The 25,002-nt window shown below is 32.8% G+C and overlaps 1 protein-coding gene across 11 annotated transcripts in view; it reads right to left on the bottom strand.

Annotated features, from left to right (window-relative positions):
- Positions 1–3,843: 3,843 nt before the first annotated feature.
- Positions 3,844–25,002, bottom strand: part of INIP (INTS3 and NABP interacting protein) — a 38,000-nt gene continuing 16,841 nt past the window's right edge. For all 11 annotated transcript variants that reach the window (XM_074280856.1, XM_074280852.1, XM_074280862.1 and 8 more), the window contains 3 exons: positions 8,867–8,969; positions 7,502–7,592; positions 3,844–4,604 (listed from right to left, as the gene is read on the bottom strand). In XM_074280856.1, the coding sequence (XP_074136957.1) occupies positions 4,509–4,604; positions 7,502–7,592; positions 8,867–8,904 (225 nt within the window). In that variant the 5' untranslated portion in view covers positions 8,905–8,969 and the 3' untranslated portion in view covers positions 3,844–4,508. The remainder of the gene's footprint in view (positions 4,605–7,501; positions 7,593–8,866; positions 8,970–25,002) is intronic.

Raw genomic sequence — 25,002 nt, 5'->3', positions numbered from 1 at the left:
AGACTTCTTATCTTGAAACATTCCATAACTCCTCTGCCTTTTTGCCCTGAATATCCTTCTGATAGGCTGATCCCCTTCTCTTATTGGTAAGTTCCTCCTAGGGTCTCCATTTTGTGGCCTTATCAGTCTTTTCTCCTTTCCTGATTCTACTTCTGACTCCAAAACCATGATCCAATGCTTGGTAACTTCCTCCCCAAATACTCTTCTTAGCTCCCTTTTGTGTGTTGTCATCCCCTGTCTTTCTCTCTTTAAATTACTTGTCTCTCCAGTGCTGGGCAGTGTTTGGGACCCAGGATGCACTTAACAAATCCAACCATCTATCCTTTCTTGTTTTTTTCTTTCCCTCCTCCCTTCCTTCCTTATATATCTAAATTTTGAATAGGGCCTTTTAAGTATATATCCTTGTTTATCTTTTTTTAATGCTTCTTGGTTTGAGGTCAATTTTGCCTGAAATCATCATTGTAAAACCACATTAACTACCTATAATCACATAAAATTTTATAGACAAAACATTTAATTAATTTATAATCTTGCTACTCTGCATAAATAAAAAAACACAGATGAAACTACCAAAAAGGATCAAAAGAAAAAAGTGACAGGCCAAAGAAAAAACTTCAAAAATAATATTTGTTTTCTCTTTTCTTCTTACAGAATGTTACATTCATCATCCTCAAATACATAGACTTGGGCTCATAGTCACAATTATGTTATTGTTCTTTCTTATAAAATAATAATTAACCTCATGAAGCGAATTAAAATCTAGTTTCCTTGTTTTGCAACTCTAGGCATAGACTTATTTGGCCCTTTTATAAGTCGTCTTATTTATAAGTCATGATTTATTTAGCTAAATCATTAAAGATTACATGTCACATGCAAGAGAAATTGGAAGTCAAACTTAAGTTTTAATTCATTCTGTTAGGTCTATGCACCTTAAAGATTCACATATGTCTTAAAAGAATATGTTTAGAGGCAGCTAGATGGCACTGTGGATTGAGCACAAGCCTGAAGTCAGGAGGACCTGAGTTCAATTCTGACTTCAGACACTTGTTAGCTGTGTGACCCTTAACTGTCCAATTGCCTTGCCCTTCTCCCAAAACATAGACTTAAAAAATTGAATTTAAGAACATATGTTTATATTTGAAAGGATTTCATGCTAATAGCAAAGTTCAATTCTTTCTAACCCTGTAGCTAAATTTTATAAGTTTGATTATTTTTTATTCAATAAGAAACTTTGCAGCTTCAAAAAATTTGTTTTATAACTTTGTAAGCAATCTTCCTAGCAGCTTTGTGGCTCAATTGGATAGAGTCCCAGATCTGATGTTAGGAAGACTCATCTTCCTGAGTTCAAATCCAGCTCAGGCACTTACTAGCTATGTGACTTAGGGAAAGTAACGTAATCCTGTTTGCTTCAGTCCACTCAAATGTGAAATGAGTTGGAGAAGGAAATAGCACACTATTTCAGTATCTTTGCCAAGAAAACCCTAAAAGGAGTCATGAATGGTGAGACACGAATGAAAAACAAAAACAAAGCTGCCTATTAGTTGAATGTCTCATAAGTACTCACTGTTTCAGCACTATATGGGATATATGGGAATATAATAGAAACTAGAAGAAATGTTCTTTGCAACATAATGGGAAAGAAATTATTAAACACACATAAAACAAACATAAAAAAAAAAAGCACTAAAAAGTATAAACTAACAAAGAACTTGGAGCTTGGTTCTGGGGAGTGACAAATGCCTGTTACCAAGCTTCAGACAAGTTAGAGATGTAAAGAACATTAAGGTAAAATCCGGAGGTTTTTAACTTTTAATATGTTAAATATTTAATATTTTAATATCACGAACTCCTTTGGCAGTCTGTTGAAGCTTATTTTACTGACCCCTTCTCAGAACAATGTTTTTCAAAAGCATAAAATTAAATTTATAGGATTGCAAATAAATTATAAAATTGCAAAGGATTGTTGTCAAAGTCATATGATAGTTTTCATAAAGCACTTAGCACAGTGTCTAGCATAGTGGGTCTCAATAAAATACTTTATCCACTCCCCTACCCTTTGTAAACTAATTCTATTTTAATACAATAAATAAAATATTTTAAAAACAAGTTTACTGATTTCAAGTTCAGAACATTAATCTCATCCAATTCTCTTATTTTACATATGAAAAAACTGACATCCAGAGAGAGATGAAAGGATTTGCCATAGGGTCAACTATACTTGATTGAGGTTTCCTAACTCAAAAGGCAGTGTTTTTTTCAAAGATACCATGTCACTTTATCTCTTACCTGGAAAAAAAATTTCCTCCTCAAATCCCATCATTGAGAGTACAGTTGCAATGGGAAGCACTTAGCTACATTTTTGTGAGAAATATATAGGGACCCCAGGCAGTAGTTAGGATTTTGACATGTGTGATTTTGAGAGAATGAAGTGCTGTGATCTTAAAAAAAATGGCAGGGACCATAATGAGTATGTTCACATGAGAACAGAATATAAATAGGAGAGGCAATGGTTGCAGTTAAGTAGGTATTTCATATGTGATCTAAGAAGTGAAAAGCAGAATGAGGGCAAAAGTTGGCACTATGGAACGTTCCTGTGAGCTTCTCCTTCAATATGGGCCTCTTGATATATGTACAACCTGTGGCCTGATTGTGAGTGCTCCAACCAAGAGTATATCAGTTTGGGGTAAATAATGATGAAAGCCAAAAGATTTTCTTTTTTAACATAATAATGTGCATTATCAATAGCTGAGATTGCCTTTGGGCTTGTTTCAGTAGGAGGTTGCTTAGGATGGGTAAGAAGAGAGGCGTTAGGTAAATTTTAAGAGTCAGAGGACCTAGAATCACAGTTATGCCATTTACAACTTGTATGACAATGGACAAAACATTTAAATTCTATGACCTTTAGTTTCTTCTATAAAATGAGAGAGTTAGACCAGATGATCTCTAATGTTCTTTACAAATTTAAAAAAATAAACCTTTTTTGAGAGGGATGTTAGTAAAAATAAAGTGAACAAAACTGAACAATAAGTGGTTCAAAAATAGGATTCAAATTTAACCATCTCCTTCTATACTTAATGATCTTTATGGAATATAATAGCATCTTTTCCTTTACATTAATTAGAAATTATCTGGAATATTAAGTGGACAAATTGATAGAATGTTAAATTAAAAGAGTAAATTGGAGAACTTGTCTTGTCTATACAAACAGATATGTTTGTAGCTGGTTTTCTAACCCTGGACTAAAGCTAAGGTCATAAATAAAAAAATAAAAAACAAAAAAACAAAACCCAGGTTCATCATTTAATTTTTCTGTCTTCCACTGCCACAGATGATTTGTCTTACCTGACACAGTAATAAATGTTCCTTGGACTTTCAAGATTGGAAAATTACCTGAAGAAAGTTCTCAAAAATTGCTTCAGATCTTGCTACAGCAAATTCAGAGATAATTTTATATAAAGGAACTCAACTTCCATTGGCACATTTTCTATTCTAAAATATGGCCACTACCCTAACTTCCTATTGGCTAAGAAGTCATATTAAGTTGGTGACCTTGGATAAGTAACTGAATTTCTCTGAACGCCCCAATATACTATAAAATATGGGATTTATGAGGGAGGTCTGAATTCTTAAGGTACTATACTCTACCAAGGAAATCTTGCTCAAAATACATAAAATCCTGCAGAAAGATATAACTCTAATTTTCATTTCTACTTTATACAAGAAAGAGGTAAAATTGGCATATTAAGTTTTAAGTTAGAACTGGAACTTTACAGTTAGGTCTTATTACAACAGCATTAGTAAATAACAAAATAACATGCTATACAACTCTCAAGAGTAACAAAGTTATTGTCACAGTAATTTTTAATATCATGTGTTAACATTTACACAAATTTCATATTTAAGAAATACTAAAAAGTATAATACTAGTTTGTAATTTAGACTAATTTCTCTTTTCTAGGATTAAAAGTGAGACAAAAAAAAAAAAAAAAAAAAAAAAAAAAGAAAAGAAATGAGGCCACATAAAAGATTTCAGGACCATTTTCTAAAACAAAATGTTCAAGAACCTGAATTCAGTGGTTACATTAATAACAGTCTGATAAAACACCAAAAGGAATGGATTTTTTTCTATGGCCAACCCTATTTGTTTACAGGGGGAAATGGCATTTCCTTAAAATTAAGTACCTTATGTAGTTTTTTTTCTATTTTCTAGTCTGATCTTATTGTATAGTTCATCCTATTTAAAATTTTAAAAAAAATTTAAATCAGTCGAGCATGTTGGTATAAATAAATGAAGTGCATTTCAGAATGGTTACAAACTGTGTATAACATGCACCATTTATGTACATTTCACCTGCATAGATGTAAAGTGCCTTTCTTGTAACAAGGCATAAAATACAAAATCTCACCAAAAAAAATGTGAGTCATTTCTTAGCACAGAGTGAATCAGAATAATATTAACTTTGGCAGTTCATTTTACAAAGTTATTTTCCCTAATGCAAATATTTCCTTCATTCTGGGTCAAGTCGAGGTAAAACAGGAAGAATGAGATTTCCAAATGCAGAATCCTGAGTTATGAAGTATCCCGAAGAATGTGCATGAGCATGCTGGAAAAAATTAAGAGAAGATTAAAAGTGAGGAAAACCTAACCAGAAGAACAATATGCATAATGACCATAATAATATAAACAAAAGTCTTGTCACAGTAAGTTTTTTTTTTTTAAAGTCATGGTAACATTTATAGGTTTACTGTATAACTATAACAGTAGTTAGTAAAAGGCAGATATCTCAAATTAAATGAAATAATCAATCATGATGTTAAAGAATTGATGATAATGAAATACTTTGTTCTTAGCAGGGGCATGACAAATTATGGGTACAGAATGCTTTATATAAAGTCATAGATATTGTTGTTTGTTTTGCTTAAATTTTTCTTTGTTACAAGTAAGATTTTGATAATGGGCATGGGGGAAAGCCAGAGTGGGTTTATCAGAAAGTGACTAAGGTGTAAAAATCAACACCATTAATAACATTTTTATGATGAGAAAATAAACTCTCCTTCTTTTGAAAATGAGGATATTTTAAAATCAAATAAAACTTAATAGGCACCAGAAATATCACAAACTTGTCATGATATTAATCATCTAGTTACCCTTGTAATCCCAATCAGCAAAGGAGTAACATAAAGGCTCTGTTCTCAAAATGGGGACAATTTTTTTTTAACACAGATCTTGCAGTATCATTTTTTTGTGGTGCAGGCTAGTGAAAGATCATGAATTTTTATAAAAAGATTCTGGATTTGCACAGCAAATTTTCTAAAGGAATCTAGTAGTAGAAGGAGAGGTCAGTCTTCAACTTCTCCTAATCTACTGATTACTTCCCTTCAATATGATCAAATAATTTTAGAACACCATTCACAAAATCCTCCCAATTTTTTTTCTAACCTCTAAGAAAGAGCTACATTCACTGCTTCCCCTATCTCTCTTTTCATTCACTTTTTAATCTTATGTAATCTAGCTTCAAACGCCATCAGGCAACTGAAACTACTCTGTATAAAGTTATCAATTTGCCAAAACTGATGTCCTTTCTCAATCCTCAGACTTCTTGAACTTTCTAAGCATTTGACACTGTTGCCCACAGTCTCCTTTGAAATAATTCTCTCCTCTCCAGTTTTTGTAATATTATTTTCTCCTTATTCCTTTTATCTAACTGGCCATTTCTACTAACTCTCCTTTATTAATTCTTCATATTACACCCAAATATGGATATGGTCCTGTCCTGAGCTTTTCTCCTGCCTTTGGCTTCCATTAGCTTGATGATCATTTCTACACATATGAGACCTACATTTGAATATCCAGCCTGTTCCCTTTCCTGACTGAAGCTTAGTATCAACATCATCAACCACCTATTGGACATTTCAAACTGATAGTCCTTCTGACATCTCAAATTCAATATGTCCACAATAGACCTCATTATCATTCCCTTCTATCCCCCATCTCATCCCCCTCTACCAAACTTTCCTTTTTCTGTTAAGCTCAATGATTTATTAGAGATCACTAAGCTAGTCAGTGACTGAGCAAGGACTAATGGAGTTTCCTAATTCCAGAACTACTACTCTAATATAAAATGTTATTCAACAGTATCTAATGAAATAAATTAATTTGTTAAATTAAGTAAAAAGGAATATGGAATAATAGCATTAAAAAACTTTTTTTAAAAGATTAAAATAGAAATTAATCTATTGTTAGAAATAAAGAAGAATAAGACTTCTTAGATACTTTTTCAAAAAGAAAAAAGCATACTTGACAAAAATTAGGGATGCTGAAAATGGTTTAAGAATTATATGATTAAGTATATAACTATTTTTAAAAAGATCCCAAGTTTTATTTAAAGGTGACATTAAATAAGACAGTTAATTATTCTGGCAATAATGAACAGATATAATAAAATGTATAATTCAATATTATTCTTTAATCCTATGTTAAGAATTAGTGCTTAAACATCTGTCAAAGAATATACTGTAACCAATTTTTTAATCAAATCACAACAGTAAAGCCACACAACATTAGAGATTATGATTTAACTGACATCATATGTTAAGAAATTTACTGTTAAAATTTCCCATTTAAGTTTGCTTCTTCCATTTTAGTACTGTGAGCTCTCACTATCTTGCTTTCTAAATACATCACATCTTGGCACAATTAGTAATGAAATCAAATTGATTTAGATTTAAAGGAACCTTTGATTCCCTAGCCCAGTTTCCTACTTTTACAGATGAGAAAAGAAGTGATGTGATCTGTTCAAGATTACAAGATCTTGTTATGTGACAAGACAGGGATATTTATTATCCATGGTGCTTTGGCTCCAGATCTAGTGCTTACTATATCATATTACCTTGCAATAACTTCATCTATATGATAGACACTTTCATTATTACTGTAATACTGAGGCAGCTCAATGATACAATCTGGATTCAAGAAGAAATGAGTTCTAATCCTGCCTCAGTAATTCATTAACTGTGTCATTCTGGGTGAAACACTTCAATCTCTAATTGCCAGAGTTTCCTCATTTGTAAAATGGCAATAACATCTATCTCCCAAGGTTGTTGTGCAGATCAATGCAATAACATTTGTAAATATTAGCTTAGCTTAGAAAACCTTAAAATGATCTGCATAAATGTTAGCTATTATTATTCACTATGATGTATTCCTGACTAGAGGTCCTTTTGGCTTAATTAGGTATCAATAGGGCTCCTGCAACATTTATACTGATACTAGATTCCAGATAGAAAAACAGCTCTATTGGCTAATATGCTCTAAAAAACTAAGAAATGGGAAAGGGGGAAAAACAACTAGAAACAGCACCTTCAGTCCATATGAAATACTTGCAGAACATAAAGGTCTTATATAAGCTGATGCCTTTCCTTGCACATCCCACCTAAAAGTAGGGTATAGTAAGAAGAATATTGTCCCCTATCCTCCCTGCTCTGAGCAACATCTGCTCACCTGTAAGGCAGCCTTCTGCTGTGCTGCAATATGCTGCTGTTCAGCATGATCACGAAAATCCTTATTAAGAGGGGGCCTGGAGAGAGCAATGCTGGAAACAAACAAACCAAAACATATTACTTGGCACAGAACTAGTTTTTTGAGGCACAGAACTAGTTTTATTCACAAGCCAAATTTTTCACTATATATAGTATGTGGAGATGCAAAATACCTTTCTAGAGCAAAGACTTTTTCCCCCTCAGTTTACCAGGTTAATTTTACTGTAATCAGGAACTCAAAGCCACATGAGATTCTGGGCTTTGAAACTACCACTAATTCTACTGAATTATTTTTAAAAAGCAGTTTGTGAATAGTTCAGAAAGAACACATTCACATAGAAAAAATATTTAGAGAGAATAAAGCCACGTTTTTATATGTGTATATTTGTTACATTTATAATATAACATTTTATTTAGGTAGTGAAGATGGCAATCTATTAAGATGAAAAACTGATGACTTAGCAGAACCCATCTTTGAGAAACCTAAAAAACCATCTCTATTATGGTGACTATAACTAAATTTCCACACACTTCTGAAAAGAAAACTGGTAAAATGGCAAACAATATTATAATCTTTTCTTCAAATTATTTTGGAGAAAAAAACTCTCATTGTGTAATTGTCTAGGTCAGTGATCCTCAAACTTTTTAAACAGGAGGCCAGTTCATTGTCCCTCAGACTGTTGGAGAGCCGGACTATAGTAAAAACAAAAACTCACACTCCACCCATTTGCCATAACCCGGTGGGTCACATAAACGTCCTCAGCGGGCCATATCTGGCCCGAGGGCCGTAGTTTTGAGAACTCCTGGTCTAGGTTAAAAAAGTCCAATGATAATATATTCCTGTAATATGTTTAAAAAAATGCCAAAACTGTTAGGTGAAACCAATCAATCTGTACAGTGGTTGGTAAAGAACAAATAACCAGAATGATGACTTTCTTTTTTTTTAAACCAATCATAATTTGGGGATTTATATATATCCCTATGAATTGTTCTTTAAAAATCTGTGAGCTGGGGCGGCTAGTTGGTGTAGTGGATAGAGCCACAGACTTTAAGTCAGGTGAATTCAATCTGGCCTCGAACATGTAACACTTCCTGACTATGTGACCTGAGGCAAATAATTTAATTCCAATTGCCTCAGTGTGTGTGTGTGTGTGTGTGTGTGTGTGTGTGTGTGTGTGTACGCGCATGCTGAATATAGCATCTTGTTTTCTTAAAAAATAAGACTTTTTTTCAATTCTGTGAATAATCCAAATAGCCTCCAATAGATCACAACTTTGATATACACTGACTTTGATATACACTGGCATGCAATATGTATATATAATACCTGGCTCCAGGATGATTTGTTGAAGATTGGTTTTGCATAAGTAATTTCCTTTTCTCCTTGTCTAGTTCTGCCAGGATTGCTACTCGATTCTTATTTTGGAAACCTAGGGGAAATAAGGAATAAGAAAAATTTCGGTCTTATTTTATGACCCCAGGCCACCTATAACTTTGAAATTAAAACATCTACTCTTTATGACATTTTGATGAATTATTATGTGTGGCTTTGCTTTCCCTAGACAAGTATTACATTTTCCTTTTTTAAGATGTTATTAAAAAAAGTTAAGAGAATTTTACCAATTTCAGTATCAAAATAAATATATATTCTATATATACACACACATAATACTCTGCTCTGTTCTACTCTATTCTCCTACATAAACTTCCCTCTTCAAGTTAAATTGTTTTTTTAAAAGGCTTTATTATCAAGGAAGCAGTAAAGCCTTTTGTATCTTTGATTCTACATAATCACTACTAGACCTACTTCCCACCCCCAAAGTGATTAAAGAAATTTTTTAAAAAAGGACATCTATGACATCTCTTTTTTTGTACTGACAAAGAACAGGAAAGAGGAATCCGTCAATTAAAGAATGATAAACAAATTATAGTATATTAATGTAAGTAATATTGTTGTGAGGGGCAGCTAGGTGGTATAATGAATAGAGTGGCAAGCCTGAAGTCAGGAAGACATTTTCCTGAGTTCAAAACTGGCCTCAGATACTTATTAGTAATGTAACCCTGGGAAAAGTCACTTAACCATGTTTGCCCCGGTTTCTCATCTATAAAATGATCTGGAAAAGGAAATGGCAAGCCACTCCAGTGTCATTGTCAAGAAAATCCTAAATAGGGTCATGAAGAGTTGGACAAGAAATGATGAAACAGTTTACCTGGAAAGACTGTATGAAGTGAAAGTGAAATAAACAGAAACTGGAGATGTTTATATAGATGTATATAGTAACAACATTGTAATGACAACTCTGAAAAAACTTAACTTTCATCAATGGAATGATCAGCCATGTTTCAAGACTCTTTGACACGGAGCTTATGGACTACAGAAGCAGAATGAAACGTATATTTTTAGACATTCCCAATGTTGGAAATTTTGTTTTGTTCTACTATACATATTTGTTATAAGGAATATCCCCTCCAAAATTAGTGCCAGAATGAAAAGTGGTAATAAAAAACAAAAGAAAGGTCAGGAAAAATCAGACAAGCAGGACAGCTGTGAAAGTTTACATGGAAATTATTCTAAGCTTAAAAAGAAAAGCAAGTTTTATATGATAGTCTTGAAGTTTCACATATAATCCTCTCTTATTCCACAATGAACATGAAAATGCTTCTTTTACTTGGTGTATGAATTCATTATTTTTCAAATGAAAAATTTTTATATTAAATGATTTCATGATTTTCTGGCAGTTAGTAAAATATTTCCTATTTCCCAAATCCTTTAAGACTGTCTTAATTTTGTTCTTCCTCGATTCCTTATTTCATCTCTATAACAATAAAATAAATGCCAATTTCAACAAATCTCTGAAACTAAATGGTGCCTGGCTCACCTTTAGGAAGCCAACAATGCTGTCAATTGTTCACTTCATTTGGGGGCAATCAGTCAATATTGAAAAAGTTACTGATTTACATCACAGACATAGGATTATAGATTTAGAGCCTTCCATAATACTTTGTAGGCATCTGAGGCCTAGAAAGGTGAAGTAACAGCACATTAACTTTTTCTCAAATGCTATTATCCATCAATAACCAAATAAAGGCAAACTACTATTTGAAAATCAGTGCTGAAAATGTGAAAATCCAATAAAAGGAACCTTGAAGTAATCTTTCTGTTTTGCTGAAAAAAATCTTTTAGAGAACTCTATTCAATATGGAAATCCACAATCACACAAGTTCAAGCAGAAAAACACAGGGAGATTTTGATCACATGACCAACAAGATGGTAGATATTATTTTCCACAAATGTTTCTAACACAAAACATTAAACAGGGGAGGTAGAGTGGAGAGGTGGAGAATTATCAGATATTACTTAACTAAAGTTGAGACCACAAAACAGAAGATCAGAGAAGTAACAATCAACTTAGTATCTCCAATTACAATCCCCAACTCACTCTGTACACAAGTACAGTAAGCATAAAGATGAATAACCTTGTAAATTTTTACTGCAGATTATAGCTATGGTCAGTTCCCTCTTGCATAGCAATGACTAAGATGCCATCCCACAATGAATTGTAGACACTGGTTTTGTACCACCACTAAAAAGGAAGGAAAGGGGAAAGAGGAAGTAGGAAGTATGAGAAATACAAAGCCCTAATCTAGAAAGAAAATAGCTTCCATCCAAGGGAAAGGAGACTATAAATCCAGATGGGGAAAGTTATTTCCCTTGACAAAGTTTATTCTGGTTCCCAGTGTCTAAAGAATGAGCCTAACTATCTGTGCAGCAGTAGAAACTGAAGGAGTCAAAATAAAAGACAAATGATTGGGAATACAAGGAAAAATTTTAGAAGACTAAAAAACCAAAGAGAATGATAGCTCACAATATAGAAGTTCACAATGGCAGAGGAAACAATGAGTAAAACACAGAGAAATCAGACCAACAGAACAAGTAAATTGTATTTTTCTATTAAAAAACAAAATGAACCAAAGTTTCCCTGATCAAAGAACGAATTCTGCAGACTCCTCAAAGTTCATGAAATAGCAATCAGAAAATCCAGAATGGGTTCAAAAGAGAAGTAAAACTATTATAAAAAAAAAAAAAAAAAAAAAAAAAAAAGGCATGACATGTCAGAAATTTGAGCCCAAAATGAAGAACTGAAAAAAAAAAGAAAAACAAAAATTTCAAGGGAATAAATGAAAAAAAATAAATGTGAAGAAAAAGCAGCCTAGCAGTATCAGAATTCAAACTAAATTACAAAGCAGTAATTATAAAAACAATCTAGTATTAGCTAAGAAATAAAGTGGTAGATCAGTGGAATAGATTATATGATACAAAGCAGAAATGACCATAGTAATCTACTATTTGTTAACTCAAAGATCTAAGATCTGGAAGCAATAATTCAGTATTTGACAAAAATTGCTGGGAAAACTGGCAGAAATTGAGGCACAGGCTAGCATTTTATAATATATACTAAAGTCAAAATGGGTACATAATTTAGACATAACAAAAGCAAATTAGGGGAACATGGACAATTTTACCTGCCAAATATATGAATAAGGAAAGAGAGACAAGAGATAAGAGGATCAAAAAAAGTATTATGGATAATTTTGATTACTAAATTAAACTAAAAAAACTTTGTACAAACAAAACCAGTGCAGCCAAGACTAGAAAGAAAGAAATTGGGGGGAAAAATTTGCAAAAATAAAAGTCACCCCTCAATTAATAAAAGGATATGAACAGGCAGTTTTCAGAAGAAGAAATCAAAGCTATTTAGAATCATATAAAAAAGATGCTCTGAATCACTTAAAAGAACTTGAAGATATCACCAATCAATTAGATTGGCTAAGATGGTAGAAAAGGAAGATAACAAATGCTGGAAAGAGCATGGAAAAATCGGGATACTAATACACTGTTTGTTAGTAGAGTTGTGAACTAGTATAACTATTATGGAGAGTAATCTGGAATTGTGCTCAAAAGTACACAAAACTGTGAACACTCATTAACCCAACATGGATTTAATGTACAAAAATATTTACAACAGCTCTAACTTGTAGTGGCAAAGAATTGAAAATTGAGAAGATGTCCCCATTAACTGGGAAATGGTTGAACAAGTTATGGCATATGATTATGATGTAAACTATTATGCCATAAGAAATGAACAGGAAACAGAAAAACTTGAGAAAACTTATATGAACTGATAGTTGCACAGTCATGTGAGCAGAGTCAGGAAAATAACTACAATAATGTAACAATGATAAACTGTGAAAACCTAGCTACTCTAATCAATACAATGATCCAAAACAACTACAAGATGAAAAATGCTACATACCTCCAGGGAGAAAATTGACAAACTCTGACTTCAGATTGAAGTCTAATTTTTTCACTATTTTTTTATTAACATGGCTAATATGGAAATATGTTTTACATGATTTCACATGGAAATGATACATTGCTTGCCTTCTTAACAGCAGGGGGAGAGACTCTAAGAATGCTGCGAATTCAGAACTCAATTAAAAAAAAATATGGTAAAATAAATAAGCTTTTTAAAAGAACACTAAAAAAAAAAAAAAAATGAAAAGACAAATAGAAAACTTAGAAGACGCAATAAATACTATCTCCAAAGAAGCAGAAGTTCTATTAAAAAAACAAACAAACAGATTTAGAACAAAAAAAGACAGAAGTGGGAAAAAATTAAGCAAAAGGGAACAATATTAAAAATATACATGAATTCTATGCATGTCAAAACAAAAGACCTTCAAAATAGGACGCAGACAGATAAAGATCATAGATAGGTGTCACAGAAGAACAGGATACATTAAAAAAAAGAAACAAAACCTGAAAGTTATATTGCAATAAGTAATACAAGAAAATTATTCTTAATTTCAATTTGAGTTTTTGTTGTCAATCTTGTTGGAGTTGTTTTACATACGACATCAATAAGACATGTAGTTTTTATATTGCTTCTTACAGTAAATATCTCACTAAATTCATTTACCACAAGATGTTTAACCATTCCAAGTCAATGAGTTTGTGTCCATTTCCATACTACAGAAAAATGGTGTTGCAAATATTTTGGTTGACACTATCTTTGACTTCTTTTAGATATATACTCAGAAGTGGATCTGTAGGTCAACGAATAATTAAAAAATAAAAGTGGATTGAGGGCTGGGCTTGGAATCAAGAAGACTTGAGTACAATCCTGCTTCACTTATTAGTTATGTAACTTTTGTCTCCTTTAACATCTCTCAGCCTCAAATGCTTTATCTGTAAAAGTGGCCTTCTATCTTCTCATTTGTAGAACAAGAGGGGATGGTGAACCTGACGACCTCTAAAGTCCCATCCAGTTCTAAATTCATGATCCTATCAACTGTAGGGGAAAAGAAAGATCAAGGAACATCCCATCACCATTATTACACACACACACACACACACACACACACACACACACACACACACACACACACACACACACACACATATACACACACACACACACACACTATCTTGACTTAAGCCATGTTCTTGGGCTGATTACATGCAGACCACATTTAAAACACAAGCATTAAATATATATGATGGTATAGCAAGATAGAGAGAGGGAGATGACCTATAAAGTCTATATAAACATGAACTATTATTATTAGAAGTATCACTCATCTTTATGTAATATATGTAGTCCTGAAAATTCATGAATTGGTACACTGAATATTTAGCAGTTTACTGGAGGAGCTTACTTTCAATGTAGTTAGAAAATGTGCTAGTTAAAAGAATTCTGTAGCTAATTGTTGGTGTAAAAAAAAATTTACTTATAAAGTAAATAAGCACTCTCTAATGTAATGCTTTATAAGATTCTATTCTTATGGATGATATCATATAAGATTTCTATGTCCATGACTAGATTGTACCTAGGTTGATCTAATTAAAAACCATTTTTCTGAGAAAATGATTAAAGATATTTTTTTTGAAATTAAAAAAAAGACAAATCAAATATAAAAATAGGAAATTCAGAAAAAAATATGCTTCTACTAGGTTCTTTATTAAAATATGACCAGCAAAACACCCACACAAGAAACTAATGATACTGTAAAAAAGTATCAATTTTCCTTAAGATAATTTCGAGAAAAATGGTTTGAGAGGGAATCATCAGTAAAATAATTACCATACTTAGAAATTAAGTATTAAAACACACCAAGATGGAAAATAAGAATTTAAAAAACTACATAAAGAGTATATCAACATAGGGAGCCCTCTGCACTCAGAGAGAGGACTGTGAAAACTGAGTATGGTTCACAACATAGCATTTTCTCTTTTTGTTGTTATTTGCTTGCATTTTATTTTCTTTCTCATTTTTTTTTTTGCTGGTTTGATTTGATTTTTCTTGTGCAGCAAGATAATTATGTAAATATGTATGCATAGATTGGATTTAACATATATTTCTACCATGTTTAACATATATTGGACTATTTGCCTTCTGGAAGGGGAAGGGGAGAAACTGGAACACAAAGTTTTGCAAAGGTTTAATGCTGAAGAATTATACATGCATATGTTTTGAAAATAAAAAAGCTTTAAAAAAGAGTACATCAACAATATTCATAATTGAGATTTTTCAAGTAATTCAATTTATATGAAATTATACAAAAAAATTCTTAATATGCTTTATAAAATTTATTATTATCAAATCTGACAACCATGGAAAAAGCTATATACTCTCATAAAATAATATTTTTCTCCCTAAAGAAATTTTAAAACCATCAAATACAAAAACTAATAAATAAAATGAAGAAGTTTTCTATCTCCCAATATTTTTGAGTTCCATATTTTTAAAATATTAAGTCTCGGCATAAAAAAAAGTATGGGATATGATGGAGGAAGATGCAATTATTATAAAGGGCAGAACAGAGGAAGTGGAAGAAGAGAAAGAACCCTTGCAAGGTCAACATAAATAAGTCTGGAGAATCCAGAGCAGAGTTGTGATAAAAATAAGATATAGATGGTGCTGATCCTTCCTTAAATGAAGGTTGCAGGAACACACTAATGGAGAAAATTACCCTGGCCACTTTCTTGACATTCACTGAACCTCTTTCTCAGGCAACAGTAATTAAATCAACATGATTGCTTTAATAAAGAAAGTATCCATCAATTTAACTATTTTATTGTTCTACCCAAAAGCCCTGGGCCTTTCCAGACCAAAATATCCTTCCTGGACCACCATTTTACAACATTCAGTTGTCTTCTCTCATTAATATGCAAGTTCTTTGGGAGCAGGAGCTTTTGCAGGGACTTTAATTTTTATCTCCAGCACTTAAGCATAGTACCTGGCACATAGTAATAATGGTTTAATACTTCTTTTTTATTTTTATTTATGCAATCATTTATTCATGCTACAAGAAGAAAAGCAAACAATAGTCAGGATCTAAAATTAAAAATCCTAAAAGATCCTGGGTTAAATCTAATAAAATTAAATTCAATAGGGAATAAATGTAAAAATCAAAAATCAATTTCACAGGTACTAGCTGGGGGAGGCATGATTAAACAATTGTTTGTGAATACACTGCAAGCTCAATATAAATCAGTACTACTGAATGGCAATAAATCCAGCAAAATCTTTTTTTTTTGCTGAGACAACTGGGGTTAAGTAACTTGCCCAGGATCACACAGCTAGGAAGTGTTAAGTGTCTGAGGCCAGATATGAACTCAGGTCCTCCTAACTTCAGGACTGGTGTTCTATCCACTGTGCCACCTAGCTGCCCCTGATCCAGCAAAAACTTAAAAAAAGCAAATAAGATTTTGAGTTGCATTAAAAGTGGCACTGCTTCCACTCACAGAAAGGTAACAGTTCATGTGTATTCTGTCTTGGACAAAGTACATCTGGAGTACTGTGTTAAATTCTGAATGCTATTTTAAGAAGAGCACTGATAAATTGGAGAGTATCTAGAGAACGACAACCAAGATGGTGACAGGCCTTAAGTTTTTGATACATAAGGATCAAAGGAAAGAACTAGGCATGCTTATCCTGAAGAAGAGAAAATCTGGAGACATAATATTTTGTTTTCAAATAACTGAAGGTCCATCATGTGGAAGAACGATTACACTTATTCTGTTTAGCCTCAGAAGGTAGAAAGAATCAGGAGCAACAGATAAATTGCCAAGAGGAAAGTCTAAGCATATTTTTGGGAAAAAACTTAATAGCCAGAATTGTCCAAAGCCAGAACGGACTACTTTGAAAGATGGTGGGTTTCTCTTCTTTGGAGGGCTTCAAGCAGAGGTGTGATGACCATTTGTTGAATATGTTAAAGAGAGAACTCTTCAAATTGTGGTTTGGACCATTGAATTCTGTCCCAATTCTAAAATTCTATAGTTGCATAACTAAAAGCAAACAGACAGTTTTCAGAAGAAGAAAAGATGCTCTAAATCAAGTTAGAGTAAGGCAAATTAAAGCAACTTGGAGGTACCAGCAATCAGTTTGGCTAATATAATAGAAAAAGGGAAAAGATAAATGCTGGAAGGGTTGTAAAAAAAAAAAATGCTTTGCCAGTAGAGTTGTAAACTAGTGTAGCCATTCAGGAGAGTAATGTGGAACTGTGTTCAAAAGGACATAAAAAAAGAACATCATTGACCCAGCAAAGCCACCACTAGGTCTATATCCTGAAGAGACTAAAGGAAAAGGAAAAAGACCTATGTGTATAAAAATATTTATAACAGCTCTTTTTGTAGTGGCAAAGAACTAGAAATGGGGGTTGTCTATCAATTGGGAAATAGATGGACAAAATGTGATATATGATTGCAATGGAATACTATTATGTTATAAGAAATGATGAACAGGATTCAGTCAGAAAATTTTTTAAAGATTTACATAAATTGATGCAAAATGAAGTGAGAAAAAAAAAAAGGAGAATAATGTACACAGGCAATATTGTAACAATAATCAAATGTGAAAGCCTTGGGTACTAAGAGGCCCAAAATGATCCAAAACAATTTCAGAGAGCTTATGATGAAAAATCGTTACCTCTAGAAAAAGAACTAATAAAGTCTAACTGCAAATAGTGGCATACTTTTTAAAGCTTTATTTACTTATTTATTTTTGTTTTTGGCAGCATAGCTAATATGGACATGTTTTGCATGATTTTGCATGAAAAACTGATAGGACATTGCTTGCTTTCTCAGTGGGTGGGAAAAAGGCAGGTGAGGGGAAGAAAATTCTGAATTACATTTTTTAAAAATGAATATTGGGGCAGCTAGATGGCACAGTGGATAGACCACCAGCCTTGAATTTAGGAGGACCCGAGTTGAAATCTGGTCTCAGACACTTAACACTTCCTAGCTGTGTGACCCTGGGCAAGTCACTTAATCCCAGCCTCAAAAAAAAAAAAAATATTTAAAATTATTTTAAAAGAATGTATTAAGTTCTATCCCTATTTTTAAGTAATTTAGCATCTAACAAAAAAGAAATAATTCTTTTGCAAATTATATGTCATATACAATACTATTCTTGCTTCACAATATTAATTTAAAACATTCAATTCAATGGGAAGTATAAGCTTCTTAGGGGAAGGGTCTATTTCGTTTTTTTCCCCCCACATAATCCTGATCCTTTGCACATCATAGATACCTAATAAATATCTACTGTCGAACTGCTAAAGAAATCTTTCTAATTTGCTTTTATAAATAGATAATATGTATCAGAATAAGCATGATGGCCTGATTGGAGATATTTAAATTAATGATCTCATCTGAACATCTGGATTCCACTGCCAGTATGAACAAAAGATTATGGAAGTATTTTGAGGTAAAGTAGTGTATGACTGCAGATTAGGAAATATTGAGCATCACTTAAAAGTTGAACTTTCACACATGAAATCACATATAATCTAAAGAGCCATAGCTAATTTACTTACTATGGAATAGTTCCTTTGATATTTCCTTCTCTTTTATTGGTTTTAATCATATTCATGTTTAATTGGTTAAATAAGAGTTCCTGTAATGAAGTCATTAGGACTGTAACCAAATTATAATTTTATAAATTGGAGTTCTAGATGCCCTCTTAATACCTTAGTAATTTCTAAAAATATTCTGAATCTCTCTGGAATTGTAATGAAAATATATTTCAACAGTGCTTCTATATATGTAGTCAGAAGCCCATTTTACACATATATTTTAGGGGTTTACATAAACGTAAAGTTGATCACTTACTTCTAAGACTCTTCATATAACTAAGGATTTAAAGACATGAATCATCAATAAATGAGGTTCAAAATTCTTTTCAAAATTCTTTTAAGTTTCAACTTAAACATAGATTTAGCTTTTACTGTTACTATATATATTTTTTAAAACTATAGATATGTAGCCTAGGCAAGTAATGATTTTCAGTGTTATCTTTTTTTTAACTTGAACTTTAATTTCATGAGTATAAAGAAATTTTCAAGTAAGGAAAACTTCCTAGATGAACATCTAGGGCATTGAGAAAGGAAGTGATTTAGGATCATCCAAGTTTTCCTGACTTTAAGGCTGGTTCTCTATCCATTATTCCATGGGCTTTTTCAAGGATATACCAAGTAGAATTCAAGTTTCTCTTCAAGGTGGAAAAGTTTTAAGTACTAACACAAAAATAAATTATGTTTGCTATCTTAAGACCTGCTCTACCAATCATCAAACATCTTGTTAAGAATATGAATTATAGCAACTCATAAAACAAAAAAGAATGTACAACAGTCATAAGACTTGTTTATCTTTCTTTGGATTCCACAGAATTAGTCACAGTCAGGCAGAAAAGGGTACAGAATATGCTTAGAATTACATGTTTTTAAACATTAACAGTTCTTTTAATGGTTGTTAGACAAAGATCCTATGACAGATGCCTCAGGCAATGAACCACATTTATGTTCACATTCTGAAAATCAAAAAAAGTTGCAGTAAAATAGAAAAATGGCTCAGAAGTTCTCAGATCAGTAAAGGAGCTGACATAATTGTTTTTGGGTTTTTTTTTTCATTTCTAAAGAAGAGAAGGATATTTGCTCATTATGCTCACAAAAAATAAGAGGAAGCAGACAATTATATAGATAAGTAAAGAATGTATCCTAACACTTATAGATGATGAACAGCTTAACAAAAGTATCTATTCTAAGTCAAAATACACCCTACTGTCCTGTGAATTCAATATATCAAGCCTAGGAAAATAAGGTAAAAATTATGTCAGAAAACAATCTAGAACAAAGTAATGAAATGGGGCTCAGATTTATAAATCATGAATATTTTCTTCAAAAAGCAGGGAAGGTGTTCTATATATTTACAGATCATCAAATGAGTGATTCTGACAAACAATACATTATTTATATACAATCAAATCATCAACTGGTTTGGAAAAAAGTCCAAAATTAATAATGAATTAGAAGAAAAGGTAGTCAATAAATATTTATTAAGTACCTACCATGTGCCAAGCACAATGCTAAGCATTAGAGATACAAAAACAGGCCTGCATTTTAGGAAAATCACTTCAGTGGCAGAATGAAGAACGAATTGGAGTGGGGAGACACCTGAGGAAGCAGACCACTAACAGGCTATTGCAGTCATAAAGATGTGAGGCAATGAGGTCCTTCCTATAAGATGGTAGCAGAGTTGGAGAAGAGAAGGAGAGGTATTGGGGAGATGTTGCAAAGGTGAAGTTGAAAAACCTTGGCTTAAATATGGGAATAAGAAATATTAAGAAGCCCCTAGATGTCTGAGAGACTTGGAAGATTTCATGTGTCTACAGAAAGACTGTGTGGAAATTATAAATTCTCAGCTCTGAAAAAAAGGGAAAGTGAAAATCATAAAGATGTTGAAAATCCCATTACTTAGAAGAGTTTCACTGAAGCAAAACAGATACAACAAGACCAAAAAATAAAAATACAGATTACAACACATAATAGGATAGGGAGCTACTAAATTCATCTATCAGTATAAATACTTTGGACAAATATCCATATGAGAACAATAAAATGGGCTTAATTTGAATACAAGGAAGAGAGTAGGCTAAGTCTCAGGTAGGAAACTGTACAGTACTCATAATGATTCCAAGCAGCTCACATTGCTGCAAAAGTACCTTTACTTTTGCTTTTACATTGCTGCAAAAGTACTCTTTAGTACCTGGTGATCCTACCTATAAGGCTGCAAGTCATGGAATTTTTATCTCAAAAGTACAGATTACCAGTGGCATAAAAAACTCACCAGAGACAGGTAAATGGATGCCTATCTACATACCTCTGATTTTTTTAATGCCACTTCCCACATATTTTTGGTAACATGCTTTAATGTATTTATACCTATCATACATTTTTCCATTTCCATTTGGTAACAGTACAGCAGTATGAGCTGCTTGAAATCAATAAATAGTGCTGCACAGTTTCCCAGTTTAGATTCAACCTAATCTCTTCCTCACATTCAATTCTGAATCCATTTCATTGTTCCTATAACTGTCCAAAATACAAGAGATAAAAGACTAAATATAGAGGCAAGAAGACCTGACCTCAAATCTAGTCTCAGATTCTTAATAGTCACTTACCCTTTGCCTCAGTTTCCTCATCTGTAAAAATGAGACTATTAATATCATCTACCTCCTTGGTTTGTTGGGAGGATTGTGAAATGAAATTATTAAATGACTTTGCAAACCTTAAAATATTTTTAAAATTATCCTGCTCAAAAAGCTAGTGAATTCCTATTACTTCTAGATTAAAACACAACCTGCTCTGTTTGCAATTTAAGGCTCTTCACAATATGGCCCCAAATTCTTTCCAGATTCATTTCACATTACTCCTCCTCAGGTAACCAATGTTCTAACCCAAATGGCCTACTTGATATCCCTCCATTCAAAATATTCTGTCTCTCATCTCTGTGCCTTTGAACAGGCTGTCCTCCATGCCCAGAATGTTTTCTTCAATCTTTACCTCTGAAAGGTCTGGTTTCTATTAAGGCTCAAGTGCCAAGTCCTAGACAGTTTTTTCTGTCCCCCTTGTACCATCTCCCCCTTCCTCGGTTAGTCATTCTTCCAAAAACATAGTTTATATTTACTTATCTGAATGTCTGTATGGCTGTATAAAAAGGTGAGAATTTCTTGAGTATATATTTTGTTGTATATTTCCAAGATACCTCTTGTGTAGCTTGCCCGGTAATTCATCAAAACTTTGACCCTTATCTAGCTTGCACAGCAGTCTATTTAAATATCAAGTCTTTTTCATCTTTCTATTGTCTGGACATATATGTTCTTTGTCACCCATTCTGTATTTATGTAACTGATTTTTTTGAATCCTGTCACAGAAATTCATATTTTTCCTATTAGATTTTATTGTATTAAATTTGAATCATCACTTTAGCCTGTCAAAAAAATTTTTAGATACTGATTATGTTGCTAAATAAATTAATTATCCATCCTTATTTCATGTCTTTGTAATGGAACTTTTTTTTTTTAAATCCTTTATTATAAGGGGTGGCTCTCTGGGAAAGGAAAGGATATATTGGAAAATGTAAGTGATATGAGAAAAGTAGCAATAAAATTTTATTTAAAAAAAAATCCTTGATCAGCATGGCAACTATGACTTCACTTACATCACTAATAAATTACTGACTAGAGCAATGTCAAGGCCAGTTCCTTGAAGCATTCTATTACATAACTCCCTCCAGATGAATATCAATCTTTTAATCACTACTCTTTAGATCTGGTCATAAAGAAATGTGGTGACCTAAGAAGTCAAGTAATTAGCTCAAACTGGCAAGAATTAGCCAAGAAATTTCTACATCAATAATTTAAGTTATACAGGTCACAACCGCAAATTTTGGGGAGCCCTAGGCCTCTAAGCCTCTGATCAACAGACTGCTTTATATATGTGTAGTGCTATCTTTTAGATTGTACATCAATGATGAAGGGCAAAGGAATAAAGCTCCAACTGCCTGAGCTCATAGCAATGTAGACAGAGGAACAAAGACAGCATTCCTACTCGCTCTCATTTAGTATGTATATGGTTTAATTTTCCAACTAATTGTAAACTATTTGAGGGCAAAAATCCATATTATACCTCTTCAGATTCCATATTGCTAGTTTATGCTTTCTACAGGATATACATAATAAAAGTTTTTTGTTAAGATTTCAAAAAAAAAAAAAAATATATATATATATATATATATATATATAGATTCTCTGAAATTCTGGAACTAGTAACTAATTTTTCATTTTGTTTTTAAACATAAATTAATTTTATAACTGAATAATAATCTGAACTGTTAACTTTATCTGAATGTTTGCTGGTGGCTAATGATAATAAAAATCAAGGAGCAGCTAGGTGGAACAATGGATAGAGAACATCAGCCGTAGAGTCAGGAAGACCTGAGTTTAAATCCAGACACCTAATAGATGTGTGACTCTGGGGCAAGTCACTTAATCCACTGCTTAAAAAAAAAAAAAAAAAAAAAGTCATAATCATAAAAAATATTTACATAGCAATTAATTAAAAGATGTGCAAAAGGCTTTACATTCATATCTCACAATCTCGTAACACCCACAGAAAGTCAACTAGGATTTATTAAATATTAAATATCTGTCAGGCCCTGTGCTAAAAACTGAGGATATAAAGAAAGGCAAAAAAACCAGTACCTACTCTCAGGATTTCAGTCTACAAAAAAAAAGACAACAAACCAACACTATGTACAAAGAAGGTATACAGAGGATATATTGAGGCAGAATCAGAAGGAAAGTTAATGGGGGTAGGGAAAGGCTTCTTGCAGAAGACAGGATCTGAACTAAGACTTAAAGGAAGCTCGGTAAGATAGGAGGCAGATTAAGGAAGAAGAGTAATACTTCAGGGACAGCCAAATGGAGCATCATGTTTGAGGAATGAGATAGAGGCCAGTATTACTGGATCAAGTAATTCATGGGGAAAGGAACATAAGGCTTAAGAAGGCTGGAAAGGTAAGGAGGAGTCTGGTCACCAAGTACTTTAAAAGCTAGAGGGTTTTATCTTTGATCTTTGAGTTTCTTAAATAAGGAGATGCTCTGGTCAGAGCTTCACCTGAAGATTAGAGGAGAGGAGGACTGAGTAGAGGGAAGATTGGAGTAGAGAGAGATTTAAGACAAGGTGTGAGATGATGAAGAGCCTACACCAATTGGCTGCAATGACACAAAAGAGAAAGGAGCATACAGAAGAGATGTTCAAAAAGTAGGTATGACACATCTTAACAGATGATTATTATAGATATAGGGGGTGAGAGTGAAAGATAAAGGTAGAAAAGATGGGTTAAGGCCAAATTGTTGAGTTTATTACCAGGCTACATTACTCCACAGGCAGAAAAAAATAAGTCATGTAAATACAGGATGCATTCAAGTTTAAAAAGCCAAACACACAGGATGAAATGGATATGGGAAACATTGAAGGCAGAGAGTACTGGAGTAGCACAAACAAAAGACAATAAAAGACTAAGCCAGTGTAACATCAGTGGAAGTGGGAAAGTAAAAGAATGGATTAGAGTCAATTTTTATAAGATTTAGTTACATTTGAATTTTGTCCAGAAATCTGCATTTCAGGAAACTTCTAAGATCTGGAAAAATTATACCTTGGACATTTTTGCAGTAATAATCCTTATTCTCTGACTTGCCAAGAAACATTGTGGTACTACACAACATGGTCATTTGGTCATTTTCACTGCAATAATTATTATTCTCTGATGTGTTTTAAAAATTTGGGATACTGATTTAAATAAGTATTGAAAAAGTCTGAAGGAGGTCTTTTTGTGTGCTGAAACAAAGGGCTTTCAACTCCCTGTAATTCTTAATCACCCACCAAGATAAAAAAACAGAATGTTTATAACTGGTAGAATATGCATAGTTAGGAAACTGGTCTTTGAGTATAAATGTATTTATTCCATTACTAGGGAGGAGCGGGATGAAGGGATAGTAGAATATTAATGTGAAACCAAGAGACAATCAAATTGTAATGTGACTTAGGATAATAAAACCTGACTGCAAGTGAGTCTAAGTTAAGTTTGCCCTCAAAGTGAAATTAGATGAGGAGGGAGGTAAGGATTAGGACAGTGTTCAGAGACAGGTACTACCAAACCTGAAAAGTTAGCTTGTACTACTTGCACACTGAATCATAGTTCTCTCTGTCAAAAGAGGGTTCCCAATTTTCAGGTAATAATCACATACTCCCAGTATCCACATTCACTGAATGATAACCTTAACAGAAAATGTATCAACACAGAAAATAAGATTTTCAAAACAGACTAAAGAGAGACCTCTGGCTAGAGGAAGATACAATTTTGGGAAAGAGAGGATGACAGACCATTAGCTTGAAGTGTGACAGAATCTTGTGAAAGTAGATCAACCTACTAACCATTATCTATTAAGTAGCTACTATATGTCAGGCAGTGTGCTAGCCTCTATATATACATAAACTGGGAATGAATTAATACCTACTTAAAAAGAACTTACTCATTTTCAAATTGGGAAAAGATTC

This window comes from Sminthopsis crassicaudata, chromosome 1 (assembly GCF_048593235.1).
Source record: "Sminthopsis crassicaudata isolate SCR6 chromosome 1, ASM4859323v1, whole genome shotgun sequence".
Classification (NCBI taxonomy): domain Eukaryota; kingdom Metazoa; phylum Chordata; class Mammalia; order Dasyuromorphia; family Dasyuridae; genus Sminthopsis; species Sminthopsis crassicaudata.
The sequence above is the reverse complement of the archived record's forward strand: the minus strand, read 5'-3'. Positions and strand labels throughout refer to the sequence as shown.